This window comes from Staurois parvus, unplaced genomic scaffold (assembly GCF_062004578.1).
Source record: "Staurois parvus isolate SC_StPar_1 unplaced genomic scaffold, SC_StPar_1.0 ptg000619l, whole genome shotgun sequence".
In the NCBI taxonomy this organism is placed as follows: domain Eukaryota; kingdom Metazoa; phylum Chordata; class Amphibia; order Anura; family Ranidae; genus Staurois; species Staurois parvus.
The window spans coordinates 2,595,406-2,611,849 of NW_028318415.1; the positions used below are offsets into that span (position 1 = coordinate 2,595,406).

Consider the following 16,444-nt stretch of genomic DNA (forward strand, 5'->3'; position numbering starts at 1 on the left):
CTGCTAACCTGTAGAACTTTTTAAAGCATCACCCATGGAGATTTTTAAGCACCGCAGTTTCACGCCATTCCACGATCATGTGCAATTTTAAAGTGCGACATGTTGAGTATCTATTTACTCGCCATAACATCCTCTTACATATTTTACAAAACAATTGGGGTATATATTGTTTTTTTTAATCAAAGTGTATTTTTTCCCTAAAGTATATATTCATTTTTAAAAACTGCGCATTTTGGTTTTGGTTTTCGGCCAAGCGCATTTTGAATTTTCGGTTTCGACACCCGGATTTTCATTTCGGTGCACCACTAATTGTGCTGCTTTCAAAACTCTAGCCACGTACCTGATCTTTACTGTAACCACTTGTCTTTTATTTATTTATTTTATTTATTTATGCAGAAGCCTTTTTTTGCTCACCTGTAATCGTAGCACCTTGTATTAGCAGTCTGAGAACATTGCTAGGGTTACCAACTACAGTGTAAACTATTATGCTCTTGGCTTTATTCCTCTTGTTGTTCTTGGTGTTGCTCGGGAAATATTTATAGAGGTATGTAATCTTAGACCTCTTCAGACCACACAAGTCAAGGGGCTGAGTGAAGCCTTCTCTTGCCTGTCAGCGTATATTAAACTGACATCCCGGTTGGAAACTTAAGTTAGCATAAGCTTGTTTATTAGTGTTAGTAGGCCACTTATAACCTGCTGTTTTGTATCCCATGAGCATCAGATGTTTGTCTTGTTCCCCACTGTAGAGATCTTACTAGATGCAAAAAAAAAGGGGGGGGGGGGGTATGGTGTTCTTTATCAGAGAATGCTTGTCCATTAACCCTTGACATAAAATGGACCGGGTTATTTTAACGGTATGTATTGCTAAAATCTTTTTTTTAGTTTTGGACAGAGTTGGGCAGGATTATTTGTTTTTTGTGTCCTGCGGGGGAGATTTTCCCTTATTTTCTGTCTTAGAAACACAGGAAATGACCTGAAATCTTAGATTGTAAGCTCCAAGGAGCAGGGCCCTCCTAACCCTCTTGTATTGAACTGTATTGTTGCTGTATTGTCTCCCGTTATATTGTAAAGCGCTGAGCAAACTGTTGGCGCTATATAAGTCCTGTATAATAATAATAAATCTCCCTATAGTGAGGGGAATTACCATCTAGGACAGTTGTCACCAGAAATGTGCCCCTAGTAGATGATTCACTCAAGCTTCTTTCTTCAATCACATTTCTAAAATTCTGCATTTCTTCTTTTCTGTTATGTGCCAGTGGCCACCTGGAAAAAAATAGATGGGTGAATCTCCCCAGTAGGGACACAAAGAGCAATACTATAATATAATATTTCTCTATTCTATCTGAATGTAAAAAAAAGTTTTTGTCTTTAAAAAACATTTGCCTTTTTTATATGCTGTAGGGGGCTTTGGTAGTGCTGGATGGATCATATCACTTTTGTGTTGAGGATATGTAAATATTACTTTATTACTTCTTTTGTGCTGTAATAGCATACATGATATCTTTATTGCCCTCTTGATAGTATGTACATATTTTTAGCCACACTAGAAACAGCGTTTTTAAATGCGTAAATAGAATGCATTCATGAATGGCTGGAGCCACAATGGAATTGCATATACAGTAGTTTCCAATTTGAAAATATTTGTGAGATGTTGATTCATGCATAGTAGATTGTTGGAGACCTAATAAAAATATCATTTTGTTTATCTGGAGTCAGAAAATAAACTGGTATAGGACTATAATGAGTTCAATTTAACACCTAGGAAATATGACATCCACGCTAATGGTGTCAATCTGTCTTGCTGGGATTAGCGGTGATTGACAAAACATGACTTGGTGACTTGTACTCACTTGACAAACTATGGCTACATTCATACAATAGACAATTCAACAGCCTTCTCCTACTTTTCCTCTTCCATGTTAGGTTCTCAATATCAGTTGATATCCTTTCCTGTCATAAGAGATAATGTATCTTCAATTAAATATGACCAGATTCTTGGCTGTCATTGGATTGAATTGCCCTCCATGGACATACTTTATTTGGCAAAAAAAATGTAAACTGAACATTTTCCAATTAAACTGTACAATATACCACAAAAATCTAGGAACTGTAATGGTAAATATGACATAAAGAGATATTAGACCCAAAAGCAAACATTTATTATTATTTATTTATTTCAGGTACTTATATAGTGCCGTCAATTTACGCAGTGCTTTACATATATGTATTGTACATTCACATCAGTCCCTAACCCTCAAGGGACGTACAATCTAAGGTCTCTAACTCACATTCATACATACACATACTAGGGACAATTTTGACAGGAACCAATTCACCTACCAGCATGTCTTTGGGGTGTGGGAGGAAACTGGAGTACCCGGAGGAAGCCCACGCAGGCAGAGGGAGAGATGCAAACTCCAGGCAGTTGGCACAGATTTGAACCAGCGACCCTAGTGCTGCCAGGCGGAAGTGCTAACCATTTAGCCACTGTGCTTCCCCATTATGCTGCAGCTTTCCAATTCTTAGATGTGGTGGCTGCATTCGTTTTTTCTTTAGTTTTTTTTCCTGCTAGTAAGTCTGTTGTTTTTCAGCAGAGCAAGCTTTCCTGCAGGTGCAGCAGTTAGAGGATTGAGACAAACCATTTACAGCTTAAAGGGGTCCTTACAATGGTCAGCTTTTATTAATTTATTTACAACGTTTATCTAAAATGGAGTAAAAACTGTTGCTGTAACTGCTTGAAACATGTTAGCTCAGCTTTAATTTGTTAGCGTATCTAAATCTGCTAGTGCATCTAAGGGCTTGTTCATGCTTGACTTCTTCCAAAATGCCCCTATAGCGTTAGACAGCCATTTAATGAGGTTTTACAAGCAATACAAACGCTCTCCAAATGCCCTGTGTGTGGTTTTGAGGCATTCTTTAGGCGATTTACAAGTATTAAAATGGCTGCATGTGCTGCCATGTGTATCATTTTCATAGGCGTTTGAGTACCATTAAAAACGCCCCTCAAATGCCTGCTTTCAACACTAGTGTGAACTGAGCCTAACACTACCCTCTCGCCAGATTAACAGTGCTGATTTCCAAAGGTGTCTCTGTTGCTGCTTCATCCAGAGTGTAGGCATCCTTATACAGAAGGTGTGTTACTGGCCAGATCAACAGGGAAAAAATATAAAAAAGAAAACTAAAGCAGCCACCATATCTAAGGATTAGTAGCTGCAATATATTATATTTTTGGTTTTGGGTTTAATACCACTTGAAGATTTGTGTATGTATTTAAATAATTATAACATTTAGAATGAAAGTAGATTTTTGTGTAATGTAATCATTTTTATCTAAATAAAAGTAAAAAAAAATGATTTGCTTTCCTTTACCTCAATGTTTCTTCAGCAAGCTTGTTTAAGATAACATGCTTCCTGTGCATTTGTTTTGCACGTCACAGAAACAAACGTGTGTTCCATTATAAATGTGCCTCAGGATTTTCAATAGAGAGTGATGAAATACATTGGCATAGCCACAGAAAAGTATTAAAGATATGTGGACAGTCCAGCGTGCTACAAGGAACACACTGCTTTAATATGGCACAGACTATTTCAGAAATGATGGCAATTTAATATTCTAGGGTTTTGTTATCAGCTCTACATTAGAATCCTAATAACCCTGGCATGCAATATACTGTAGCTTAAACCCTTTCACTCAGAAGGGAGCTAACATATTGAATATGTTCTCTGAAATGCCAATAAAATGTCATTTACTTTCCTAACATTAGACTGAATGGAGGTAGCTCAGGCGTAGAGGTGCATGTAAGATAATATTCATATAGGCAAGTCCTTTGATCAAGTAAAATGTAATATTTTCCTAATTAGAGCTGACCAAGTAACATTCCTTTTATCTCTGCATTTTATCAATGATATTTCATAGTTTTATTTCATGAGTTTATTTATATATCCCTTTATTACATTTTCAGGACCCATCGATCACTTCGGGCATACATGACAAGTTGCAAGTACCAAACACCATTCGAAAGTCCTGGAATGAGAGAGACAACCGATGTGATATATGTGCCACGCACCTAAATCAGCTGAAACAGGAAGCTATCCAGATGGTGACAACCCTCGAACAGTCCGCTAATGTTGAACAATATGATGCAGCTTCACCTGGATCTCCTTCAGGACATTCTAATATTCCAGCCCTTGTGGGCCCAAGACACATGGGGAGCCTTCAGCCAAGAGACTGGGTTTACATGCCAAACCCTTATACCACACCCAGTTACCCCGGATTTGTGGCTAGCAAACACAGCGGAAAACCTAATAGCCTTGGTCTTGCCAATGGCCAAGATAAAAAGAATGGGTCTCCTTCACATCAAGCCAAAGTCAGTCTTCAGATGGCCACAAGCCCAAACAATGGCAACATCTTAAATTCAGTAGCTATTCAAGCTCATCAGTATCTTGATGGTTCTTGGTCTTTGTCAAGAACCAATGGTGTGACCCTCTACCCTTACCAAGTAGGTATTCTTTTATGCTCTTATGTTACATTCTTTAAATTATTTTTTTCTTCTAGGACATATTTGCTATAAGGGTCTTTTTATTGGGGAAAAAAAGACCTTTAAACTTTCTTACCAAAAGCTGGCTGAAGTTGCCAATTAACAGAACATCATGCGTATGGCTGGCCATTCTGTCAGTACTTACATCAGAAAAATCATGGTACATGACAAATCATTTTACTCTTTTCACTACAAAAATGTCACTGTCCTTCAATGGTCTTTCAAAAAGTTTTATGACACATGGTACAATTGTCAAGGATGTTTAATGACAAGAGTTCTACAAGAATGTCTATCATGTTCTTATTTAGCACAGGGGATAGCGGCCAGGCATTTCTCTGTTTGTGTAATAGTTGATACATTACCTCCCATGTTCCTGATTCCTTCAGACATCAAAAGTTGCACAAAACACACATCATTAAATGTATAGAAAATAACAATTCAATGACCTATGCTTTTGTTTAAAGGCCCTTGGCTCCTGTTATGTCCTTGATACTTCTGCAATGAGATTTATCCAGTATATTTCCTCACCCCCCCGATGCACTGTCCATTATGTGAAATAAATAGAAAAAATCCAATAGGGAGAGTGAGAATTTATCAGAATGGCCACAACAAATGGCTACAATCAAGCACAGAAATTGCACCAATAGAGCCTTTGAAAAGGAAATTATCACTAGGTGTAAATCTCCAGCATCTGCTAAAAACTGAAACATTTACTTTGGGAGGACTGACCCTTTAATATCTGAACTGTAAATCATCAAGTTCTGGTAAAAGAAACCATTGGTCGCATTCTACATTTAATAATATTTATTTGATTTGAATGCTGTGGGTTGAATCAGTGGCAGGTATAGAATTGCTGCCTCTTTTTTTTTTCTTAATCACTGATGATGCTGGCTAGACTGAATGGCTCCTGGTGTGGGCATCCCCCAGTTCTCATATGTGTGTTCTCCAGTCAGCTCAGACCTGTCAGAAATGGTTGAATGCCCTGAAAGTTAACCCTTTCCATCTTCTAAATGGAGCATCATATCTTGTAGGATTTCTTTCCTGGCAGTGCCATGTGTCTAAATCCCTAAAATATATTTATTTTGATTTTTTTGGGGGGGTAAAGGCCAACCCCATGTCTCTTGTTCCATCAACCTAAAAAAAATTGCCAGAAATATAGCACAATGGATGAAGATCCAACCCATAGTTTTTATTTCTGTACCGCTGTTAATATTGAAAAACATTTTTTCATCCAAAAAACAAAACATAATATTAAAAATGGTATATTCAAAGGAAGTGAATAAAAGGAAAATCAATGATCACTTTGTATGTCTTCTAAAAATCAAGTCTCATTATGGATGGGAAATCTTTCAGCGCTTAGTAAAAAACAAAGGATCGGATGCTTCACAATAAATATCTGAATACAAGATATATTATAACTGGGAATTGGTATAGGTGCGCTTCCACCAATCTGTGACTATAACAACCGTAACCAAATGGTGTAACAAATCAATAAATAAATTAAACAGACTAAAAACCAAAGTCTGTTATATATTAAAAGAATAACATAAGTGCTTATACAATAAAGTGACCAAAAAAGATTTAAGTGAAAAAAATCTGTACAGTTCTTTCATAAATGTTACATAAAAAAGCCAGCAGGTGACCTCCTTCAGTGTCCCACACCCAAAGAATCTCAGCCTCTTTTGAAATATTCATGATCTATAAGATAAAAGAGACCAGTAGTACTTGTGTTGTAGGTCATTGGGAAGACAACAAACCTCAGCATGTATTGGTACCCCGATCTCACTCCTTTCAAATGAGATTCAGCCAGTAGGAACAAGAAGCTTACCTACACACCATGATCCAATTCATGTAATCCTCAAATATACCCTAGAAGAATAGAAGCATACCACATAGTGTAAACCACAACAGCTACATCTTTTATTGAATTGACAGGTACGTACACAAAAGGGAGAAAATTAGACATGTAATGCCTCGCTTGCCGCGATTGGAGGGTGTGATGATGTCACCAATTAGAACAAAATAGTTGTGTAACTGCCTGAATCTGTTTAAATATTAGCCTCCTGTAATCCCTTGCACAGGATCATTCAGACTAGGAGAGGTGGGGCCAGTACTTGGAGCCAATTAGGCTCTGCTGCAGTGCCCATGTGATGACAAAGAGCATGCTGACAGGTGAGTGGAGTAAGAAGAGGACCTTATCCACCTGGCAGTACTTGGGTCGTTGGTTGGAATCCCAGCCACGGCATAACCTGCCTGGAGTTTGCATGTTCTCACTGTGCCTGCGTGGGTTTTCTCCAGGTACTCCGGTTTCCTCCCACACCCCAAAGACATGCTGGTAGGTGAATTGAATCCTGTCTAAAGTGGCCCTAGTATGGATATGTATGAATGTGAGTTAGGAACCTTAGATTTTACGCCCCTTAGAGACTGATGTGAATATACAATATATATGTAAAGCGCTGCGTAAACTCACAGCACTATATAAGTACCTGACATAATAATAATAATGGTGTTGCTGCAGCTTCAGTGCGCTCAGACGGCTGAGGAGAAATAGACTACTGAAAGACCAAGAAGTGCTGCTGCTGCAGAGGAAGGAAAGGTTGCGGTTGTGTTTTCTTCCAGGGTTGCCTGAAAAAAACTATTAAACTGGCCATATACGGATCAAACTTTGGCTGGTTCAGTAGGGACCGAATTTCGATCAGTCTGTGGCCTCCCCTATACATTTGATCGATTTCTGTCAAAAGGACATGCCGAAAAAAACGTTTGTTGAGTTTAGATTTAAAACATCCCCCCAAACGCATTACAAAGTCAAATTAGATCCAGTGGCGTGTGGTCATGAACACATGGCATATGTCCTGTCAGTTAATCTCTTGTCAGTTATCCTCTTACATCTCAGAATCACAACATCCATCACTGTGGAAAGAAAACTATCCCACACTGCTCAAATTTGCACATAAACTTGGGCAACTCCAAATGTACTTTACTGATGTCACAGTTTCTTACTATACTGTTTGGCAAAGTAGTAAATCTCTGCCTGCTCCCTGATGGGGGTATTTTTTTTAAAGCTCCCCTTTTTGAGACTCTGTGATGACTGTCAACTGTTATTAACAGCCCAGGTCCCCACTGATATTTAGAGTGGTAATAGTGATCATGTGATCACCACGTCAGCTAAATAATAACATGCAGACTGGAGGTGTCTTAAAAAAAAAGCCTGTAGCTTGCAGATGAACACCTTCAGGCTGATGGTACATCTGCAATACCATCTGTTTAACATTGTCTGATATACAACTACAGCATTAGAAAAAATAGCAACAAATGAATTAAAAAATAAAAAGAGTAGGCCTTTTTTACATGTTCATGCAATCAGTTTATAATAAAAAAAAACAAACAGCTTGGATTTACTGTAACAATTTACTAAAGAAAAGTCTTTCATGCCCATAGAAATATAAAAATGATTTGGGCATGCAAGTTAGTCAGAGTATTTTTAAGTTAATGTACGTGACCTGGACATGTAGGCATAAGCAACCTCTCGTTTGAAAGGGTTAAAGAAAGAATTACAGGAAACATGAACTATCCATGTTTAAAAATAATGAGAGCGTTCTAAATAATTCCTTTTTGTCTCTGCTTGGGACATTGGCTACGGGAAATTGCTTATATGGTTTCTTCTAAGTCATAAGGCGTCAGCTGACCTCATCCTGAGCAAGAAATTGGTCAAGTTTTTGTTTCACAGTAAATTAGCTAATTACTTCTCACATGTGTGATCCCTGTTTTATCCAACTTCCAAAAGGGACCTAAAAGAGCAAATGGAGCTCATATGAAATGTAACACTTTTTTGTGATATTTTACTTTCTAATTACTTTAGTCTGATTTGATCCCTTGTGACATTTTTCTCATGCTTTATGAAAAAAAAAATAATTACCTTAATATTTTTCCCTTGGGACACAGTCTGGTTGGAATCAAGGTTTTAAGATTTGGTCTTGTACGGTTAAGGAAGCCTGGTTGTGTAAATGCCCAAATCACATGACTAAGTCCAGGGAAAGTTAATTATGGGGATTCTGAACCTCCTGGGTGTTGACAACATTCTATCATTCTATTTAGTGCCATGCTTTATTTAGGATGACTAAAGTAATTAATTTCCTCTGTATAGTTCTATTGAGTAAAATGTGTCAAAATTGATATAATACGTCGGGCCTAACAGCATGGAGCTTATACTTTGAACTTTTCTGTCACATGGATAAAAAAAAGGTATTTGTGTCTTTAGATGCAGAATTATAGTTTTGAAGAGCAAACTTGAGATCTTGAAGTTCTTGTTTATTAGGTAATATAATGTTAGAGTATCCAACAGCTACTGTCCTGCATTATATATATTATCTGCATGAAATTGGCATATTTGAATGTGATTGCTTGAGACCCTAGTTGTCTTCCCAAGGACCAGTTCTAGATCATCTGGATTCTGCCAAATTATTATTGTGATTATATGTGTATGACTGTGACTGATGGTATTTCCATGCAGGCAGCAAAGATGGATCATAACAGTCCAGTCATCTATTTACAGAGGCATATACTAGACAAATACTGAACCACCCATTAAATGAAATGTAAAAGTGATCGGGCGACTCTATAGCTGCCTGGATCACTTTTATGTGATAGCCCAGAGTGAAAATACTGAAATTAAATAGAATTTGGATAGAACAAGGAAGGATTAGATCTTTTATCATCCATGCACACTGGCTTAAAAAATTGCTGCTTCTTCAGAAGTTTTGTGTTTGGATGTAGAAACTGCTCAATATTATCCTATATGTCCATGCGCATTAGCATGTTTAGAGGCATTATTATTATTATTATATAGGAATTATATAGTGCCAACAGTTTACACAGCGCTTTACAACATAAGGGCAGATAGTACAATTACAATACAAATGAATACAGGAGGAATCTGAGGGCCCTGCTCGACAGAGCTTACAATCCAAGAGGGAGAGACATATATTAAGCCATTCTGTTTTGAGAGCAGTTTTCCGGCAGAAAAAAAACGCTAAATGCACCCAAATGCTAGTACAAAAAAAGAGAACTGCCATTTTTTAGGCCAGTGTGCAGAGACCCTTATTAAGTGTTTTTTTTCTGTGTGTCCCTGCTGGAAAAATGTGCATAAAGCCAGGTCCATAAAGACACAGTTAAATTAGTTTGTTGTAAAGAAACAAGTGTTCAGCACAGATCTCTGACCTCAACCACATTGAACCCTTTTTAATGAATTGCAACACTGAATGCAAGCTAGGTATTTTTGTCCAGCATCGGTACATGTCCTTACAAATGGTATTTTAGCTTTTTGGACAAGAGTTCACACAAATACAACAAAATCTCATGGAAAGCCTTCCCAGAAGACTGGAAACTGTTATAGCCACACAGGGTGCCAACCCCATATTATTGGGAATGATTTTGGAAAGGTATGTCCAACAAGTTCATATGGGTGTGATTTGGTGTCCACAAACTTTAGGCCATGTAATATCCTTTAGTATGCACTTGGATAACAGAATGCACAGCCAGTCTACTTGCTCTCATTAGCTAGTCATTACATACATACATCACTGCATTTTAGGGCTCGTTTACACCAGTCTTTAAATGCTAAAACAAGTGTGGGCTGGTGTATGTTATGCAGGGGCTTGCTTTGCGTTGTTACAGCATAAAGCAATGTTTTCTTTTTTCTAACTTTATTGAAATGACACAAAATAACTGTAAAATATGTGACAGTGTTATGCCCTGCCATGGTGTAAAATGAGTTTATTTCTCAGGATTCTCATCCAGGCAGGTTGAAGGGCTCCAGGAGGATGTTTGTGCCATTGAGATGAAAATGGTTTTTCGGTTTCCTTATTGGTTGGTAAAACCAAATGTGGAACCTGGAGCCTAGAGATTTTGGAGGGATGAAATCTCAGTTCTTGTGTCCTGGTTTTAGGGTCCACCAGCACACTAATCGGGCTGGTGTGTACTGGGATTTAAGGAGAATCATGACTATGGTCTTGGGCTCCACAGAAGAGGTATCTGCCAAGGAGTAAGGAGGGCTCCACCTAGGAGAAAGGTTGGAACCAGAGCAGAAAGGGGCTGCCAAGTGTATGGACCAAGCTTTTGTGAGAAGACAGTCTGTATTAAACATTCAAGGGCCAGAAGAGTAAGGCAGGCCATAGATTATGCAATTTTCTTTCCTGCAACCATGGGGCTGCAGGAAAGAAAATTGCTCAATTCCCCCATCAACATAGTTAGTGTTGATAGTGGAATCCATACAACAGAGCTATTGGGTCCCCCCGGGGGAAACACAGTAAATATTGCTTGCTGGCAATATTCACATGTAAAAATCTGACATGCTGGTTGTACCCAAGTCATACAACAATCAAATTGGGTACAGTCAGCCTGCCCATAGATGATTCAAATCTCAGCTGGTCCCTGCTGAACAGATATTCAAACCACCTATGGCCGACTTAAGGCCAGAGCCGCAATGATGTATGTATAGGCCAGGAGGCTGATGTAAACCTTTGTGAGGAAAACACATTAATTTTGTTTTTCTAAACTTTCTTTTAATAAAATTGGACAAGAACAGCCTTTAAAAAGAAAATAGAAGCAGGTGGCTGAGTCCTTAAAGCTCTACCAATCGAAGTGCAGTCTCACAGAAAGGATTTGGATATTGGGTCTTTGTGTCTGTACACTCCATGCAGAAATTATTTTCTCGACTAGTACTTGACTAGTACACTTTAGGATGGGCCTAATAAGTAAGTCTAAACACCAAAGTATGTTTCAATATGTTCCAGTGCCCTGACTGCATATAATAACAACATCCCAAAGCAGAAACAATGTATTGGTTAATGACATTGGGAATGCCCCACCCATTCAGACAAAGAATTCAGTTTAGGTAGAGGTATTTTACTTAGTGTACCAATCCCTACTTAATGCACTCTCTCCACTGTATACGTTCATTAAAAAAGATGATTGAGTTGTTTGGCATTCAGTAGTGCAATTAATAGTTTGAAAACTAGTATATTTAACTTATGGGATACAATATCTATTTTTAAATTAAACCCAGTCTAGAAGGCTATCCTGATCTATTCAAGACATCTGGCTGGGGATGGTGAATTGATGAAGTAATCTGCCATTTACGTTTTCCCATAAATAATGAATTATGGCTATGTTTATCTGTGAGCACAGCAGGGAGCTCAGTCATAAAACATGTTCCTTAAATATGACCACTAAAAAATTTGCTTTGAGAGCTCCCTGCCTGCCCCGACTTTACTTGTCTCTCCACATATCGTCTGAGCCGCTCAGGATGAATTAAACCTGACACTGCAGAAATTCATCCCGGCTGTACTGACAGAACAGTTACTGGCTGGGTGCTCTTCTGTTCTTCAAGAATTCATTTTTGTCAGTACTGATTGTGCTGCTTTGTGCTCAGCATAACTCTGTAGTGAAAACAATGCACATTTCAAGAACACTGTTGTCTCAAAGTTTTTATATTCATCAATACTCTAGCATGAATATATGTATTTATTATACCATGTGATAGCGAGTAGATAATCATCTTAGAACTCTATGCAATATTTATGAGATTTGTTTTTGTGATTAATAAGCTGCAGTTGTAACCCATAGCAACCACTCACTTAAGTATATACATATACTAAATTGCCACATGTATAGGGACAGGTGTTCTAATCACCTCCATGGCCACAGGTGTATAAAATCAAGCCGTTCTAACAAAGAATGGCATAAACATATACTCCTGCGCTGGAGGCGGACTCCACAGAGGTATGGGACCACAAGTGGGATGCCTGGAAACTGTAGGCTTTGCTGCCCTCAACGGACCAGGGGGATCCAGAGTACTGCATACAAAGAAACAAAGAGAGGGCACACGGGCCTAGTGCATTAACTTTTTAAAAGATAATTTATTAAATAAATAAGTGGTAATATACTCACAAAGGAACAAATGTCAAGGGCACATCGTATATAGTACAGCAAAGTCCAGTCACACTGGATGATATCCATAATGGGACTTCTAGTACTCCAAATGCTGACGCATTTCGAGGGCTTGCCTCTGCATCAGAGCCAATGATGAAGAGGCAAGGCCTCAGCCATTTGGAAGTCTAGAAGTCCCATTACGGATATCATCCAGTGTGACTGGACCTTGCTGACGGATGTTTCTGGGTTTGGCGGTTGCCAGGATAACGGTACTGCATTGTGCCAAGTGTAAAGTTTGGTGGAGGGGGGATTATGGTGTGGGGTTGTTTTCCAGGGGTTGGGCTTGGCCCCTTAGTTCCAGTGAAGGAAACTCTTAACGTTATCATACCAAGACATTTTGGACAATTTCATGATCCCAACTTTGTGGGAACAGTTTATGAATGGCTCCTTCCTGTTCCAACATGACTGCACATCAGTACACAAAGCAAGGTCCATAAAGACATGGGTGAGTGAGTTTGTGTTGGAGGAACTTGACTGGCCTACACAGAGTTCTGACCTCAACCTGATAGAACACCTTTGAGATGAATTAGAGCGGAGATGGCGAGCCAGATATAAATGCCAGACCTCACAAATGCGCTTCTGAAAGAATGGTCAAACATTCCCATAGACTCACTCCTATCTTGTGGACAGCCTTCCCAGAAGAGCTGAAGCTGTTATAGCTGCAAAGGGTGGGCCAACTCAATATTGAACCCTATGGACTAACACAAGGATGCCATGAAAGTTCATGTGCGTGTAAAAGCAGGCATCCCAATACTTTTGGAATTATAGTGTGTACACAGTATGTAGAAAACCTCTACCTTGTACTGATAACGTGTTTCTTCTTGATTCTGTTTTTTTTTTTTTATGACAAAAGCGGTACATTAAGTTCTGCTTGGGGGTTAAGGTGTTGGGGATGGTAAGAGGGGTGCCATGTTAAAGGCATACTTTAAGTATTGAGGGGAAGATAAGGGTTAAACGTGCTGCTTGTTCTCTTTCATCCAGATTTGAGCAACATGTATCTGTCCTTGGTGCATTTTGTTTGGTTTGCCATTGCTGTTGGTCAAAAAATATAAACTGCTATTTTTTACCTTAGAATTAGAATGCAATAGTAAAACATTTATTTAGTTTTTCAACCTTTCACAGAAAAAAAATTCAGCAGTTTTGAGGTCTAAAGTGATACTAAAGTCTTATTTTTTTTTTAAAAAATAACAAACGTCATATTTACCTGCTCTATGCAGTGGTTTTCCAAAAAAGAAAGCCGGATCCTCCTCTTCTCGGGTTCCCCGCCTGTGCTCCTTTCTCCTCCCTCCTGTCAGGTTCCCCCATAGCAAACAGTTTACAGCACTTGAGCAGGCGAGCTCCCTATCTCACTGCGTGTCCATTCACACACAGAGGCCTCTCCCTCTCCTGATTGGTTCACTGACTGTGATTGATAGCAGTGGGAGCCAATGGCTCCTGCTGCGGTCTCAGCCAATCAAGAGTGTGAGTCCCCAGAGAACCGAGGCTCTTGAGGACATCGCGGGATCAGGATGGGGTTCAGGTAAGTTTTAGGGGGGGATGCTACACACATTTTTTTTACCTTCATACATAGAATGAATGAAGGTAAAAAACCTGGAGCCTTTAGAACCACTTTAAAGCCTAAGTTTACTTAAAACAAAACAAGTGAGCTGTGTCCCTTTTGCTGCTGTGTTCTACTTTCGCAGAAATCTTCCTCCTCTGATGCCCCTCCAGCATCAACTGGTGGGCTATAACAGGCAGTCATCAAGGGTGCCCAACTATGCCCACTCTTTTTGCCCAGCTACTCCATTCATAGAAATCATACTACAGCTTCTTTGACTGAAGCATGATTTATGAATGGAAGATGGGCATATTATTGAAATACCTGCCTCCTCCATTCATAGATCGTATAGTAATAGTTTCTATGAATGGAGGAGCTGGGCGGAAAGGGTGGGTGTAGTTGAGCACCCTTGATGAGTGCCTGTCATAGCCCCTTCATTTTGTTTAACCCTGCCGCATCAGATTATGGTGGTGGTGGTTGTGGGGGTGGGAAGGCATTGGAGGAGGAAGATGCACACATCTCACTGAAAGTAAGTAAAGTCCCTTGTGCTGATTTTTTTTGTTTTGTTTTAGGTAAACTTACTCTTTAGGCTCCATGCATACTAGCATTTTTTTTAGCTCCTATAAGCTGTTATCAGCATTTTTTTCTCCTCCTAGAAGGTAAATATTATTATCCTATGTGTCCATGAACACTATTTTAGGCTAATAGCATTTTTAAATCTTCAGCTTTTAGAAGCAGGAAAAAAAGAGTTTTTGGGAGTGTTTTTCTGGCAAAAAAAATTGCTGAACGCTATTGAAATGCTCCTAACAGCTTTTTTCTAGCTTTTTTTTTCACCTACATGTACTGTAAAAACACTAATAAAATGCTAACGCTCCTAAATGCTACTACAACGCAGTTAAAAAACGCTATTACCAGCATTTTTTATCCAGCGTTTTTTAAGCTTAAAAGTGTGTGCATGGAGCCTAATCCCTTGTTTAACCTCCTACAAGGGTTACCTTTGTGTATTTGTATAAACAGTTAGTTTACCGCTTTTGTTGACTGATGGATAATGCTGACTTCTAGGATTTGGTTTCCTAAAGGCATATAGGCTGTTCATGTTGCAAGCAAATTTTCCCCAGAGCTTAGTAAATGAGGTGAAACCTTAAGCTGGCCATAGACTAGAAAAATTTCATTAGAAAATGTTTGTTTTAGGAGTGTTCATCGATTTTCTAATTGTTAGAGTGCGGTCAAATCAACATTTGTATTCAACCACAGTGACAAAAAAAATTCAGGCAGGATGGACATTTTTTCTCTATTGAATGAATTTTTGAAAGTGAATGTGGTTTTTGTTTGGGAATGTCCATCCCCTCCAAAAATCGAATGTTAAAGTGGTAGTAAACATGGAGCAGAAAAAAAAAAACCTTTCCCTGCAAGGTAAAGGCATAATGTGCTAGTATGGTGCAAGGTAAAGGCATAATGTGCTAGTATGGTGCAAGGTAAAGGCATAATGTGCTAGTAGGGTGCAAGGTAAAGACATAATGTGCTAGTATGGTGCAAGGTAAAGACATAATGTGCTAGTATGGTGCAAGGTAAAGGCATAATGTGCTAGTATGCATTGCATACTAGCACATTATGAAAGGCCGACCTTCAAACGAAACCCTCCAGCGGTGTGCTGAAACCGTTGCAGAGGTTTCCGTCTTCACCCGGATGATTTCCTACCGGTTCGCAGGCTGCAGCTGCTTGAATCACCAAGCCCCAATGACGGTACTCCCAAGCATGTGTGCGGGAGTCCCGGCTGCGGCACAGACCTCTGAAGGAATGGCATGTGTATGCGATTCCTCCAGAGCACTAGAACATAATATTACTATATATTATTATTGTGACGAACGCGGCATCAGACCCCAGCCCTTCTCACCAAACTCATGACCGAAGGACTAGCCAATCTAAAACTGCGATGTCACGTGCGTAACAATGCCACGCCCAGCTGCACCCTGCACAACGATTTTCCAGCTACGTGGACCACAATCTATGTACCGGCAGCCTGGGAGCGATTGTTACAGGGTCAGGTTAATTACGCAATTAACCCTTCACACTGCCACCACCTCCTTTTTGTATAGAGAAAGAGGAAACTCGGCGATATCAGCTATAACACTATAATGGTTGAGGTAATCGTCTGTATAACATGGTCACCGCAGTCCGGTTATACAGAGGGTTAAACAAACACAGTAGCACTCTTTTTAGAGGCAGGAATTCGTAAATTGCAATAAAGAGCTATAGAAACAACACTTTCAGAAGGAAAGATTTATTACTAAAAGGTCAAAGGGGTGCAATAAAAATATTTACAGAAAAAAGATGTAACCAACATATATATATATAAATATACAGAGAACAACATCACAGCA

General features: G+C 39.1%; 1 protein-coding gene across 1 annotated transcript in view; it reads left to right on the forward strand.

Moving 5' to 3' along the window:
• The window catches only part of KIF26B (kinesin family member 26B), a 520,923-nt gene that overhangs the window by 202,109 nt on the left and 302,370 nt on the right, over positions 1 to 16,444 (forward strand). Inside the window, exon 3 of the mRNA XM_089693284.1 lies at positions 3,962 to 4,498. Coding sequence (XP_089549410.1) covers positions 3,962 to 4,498 — 537 coding nt within the window. The remainder of the gene's footprint in view (positions 1 to 3,961; positions 4,499 to 16,444) is intronic.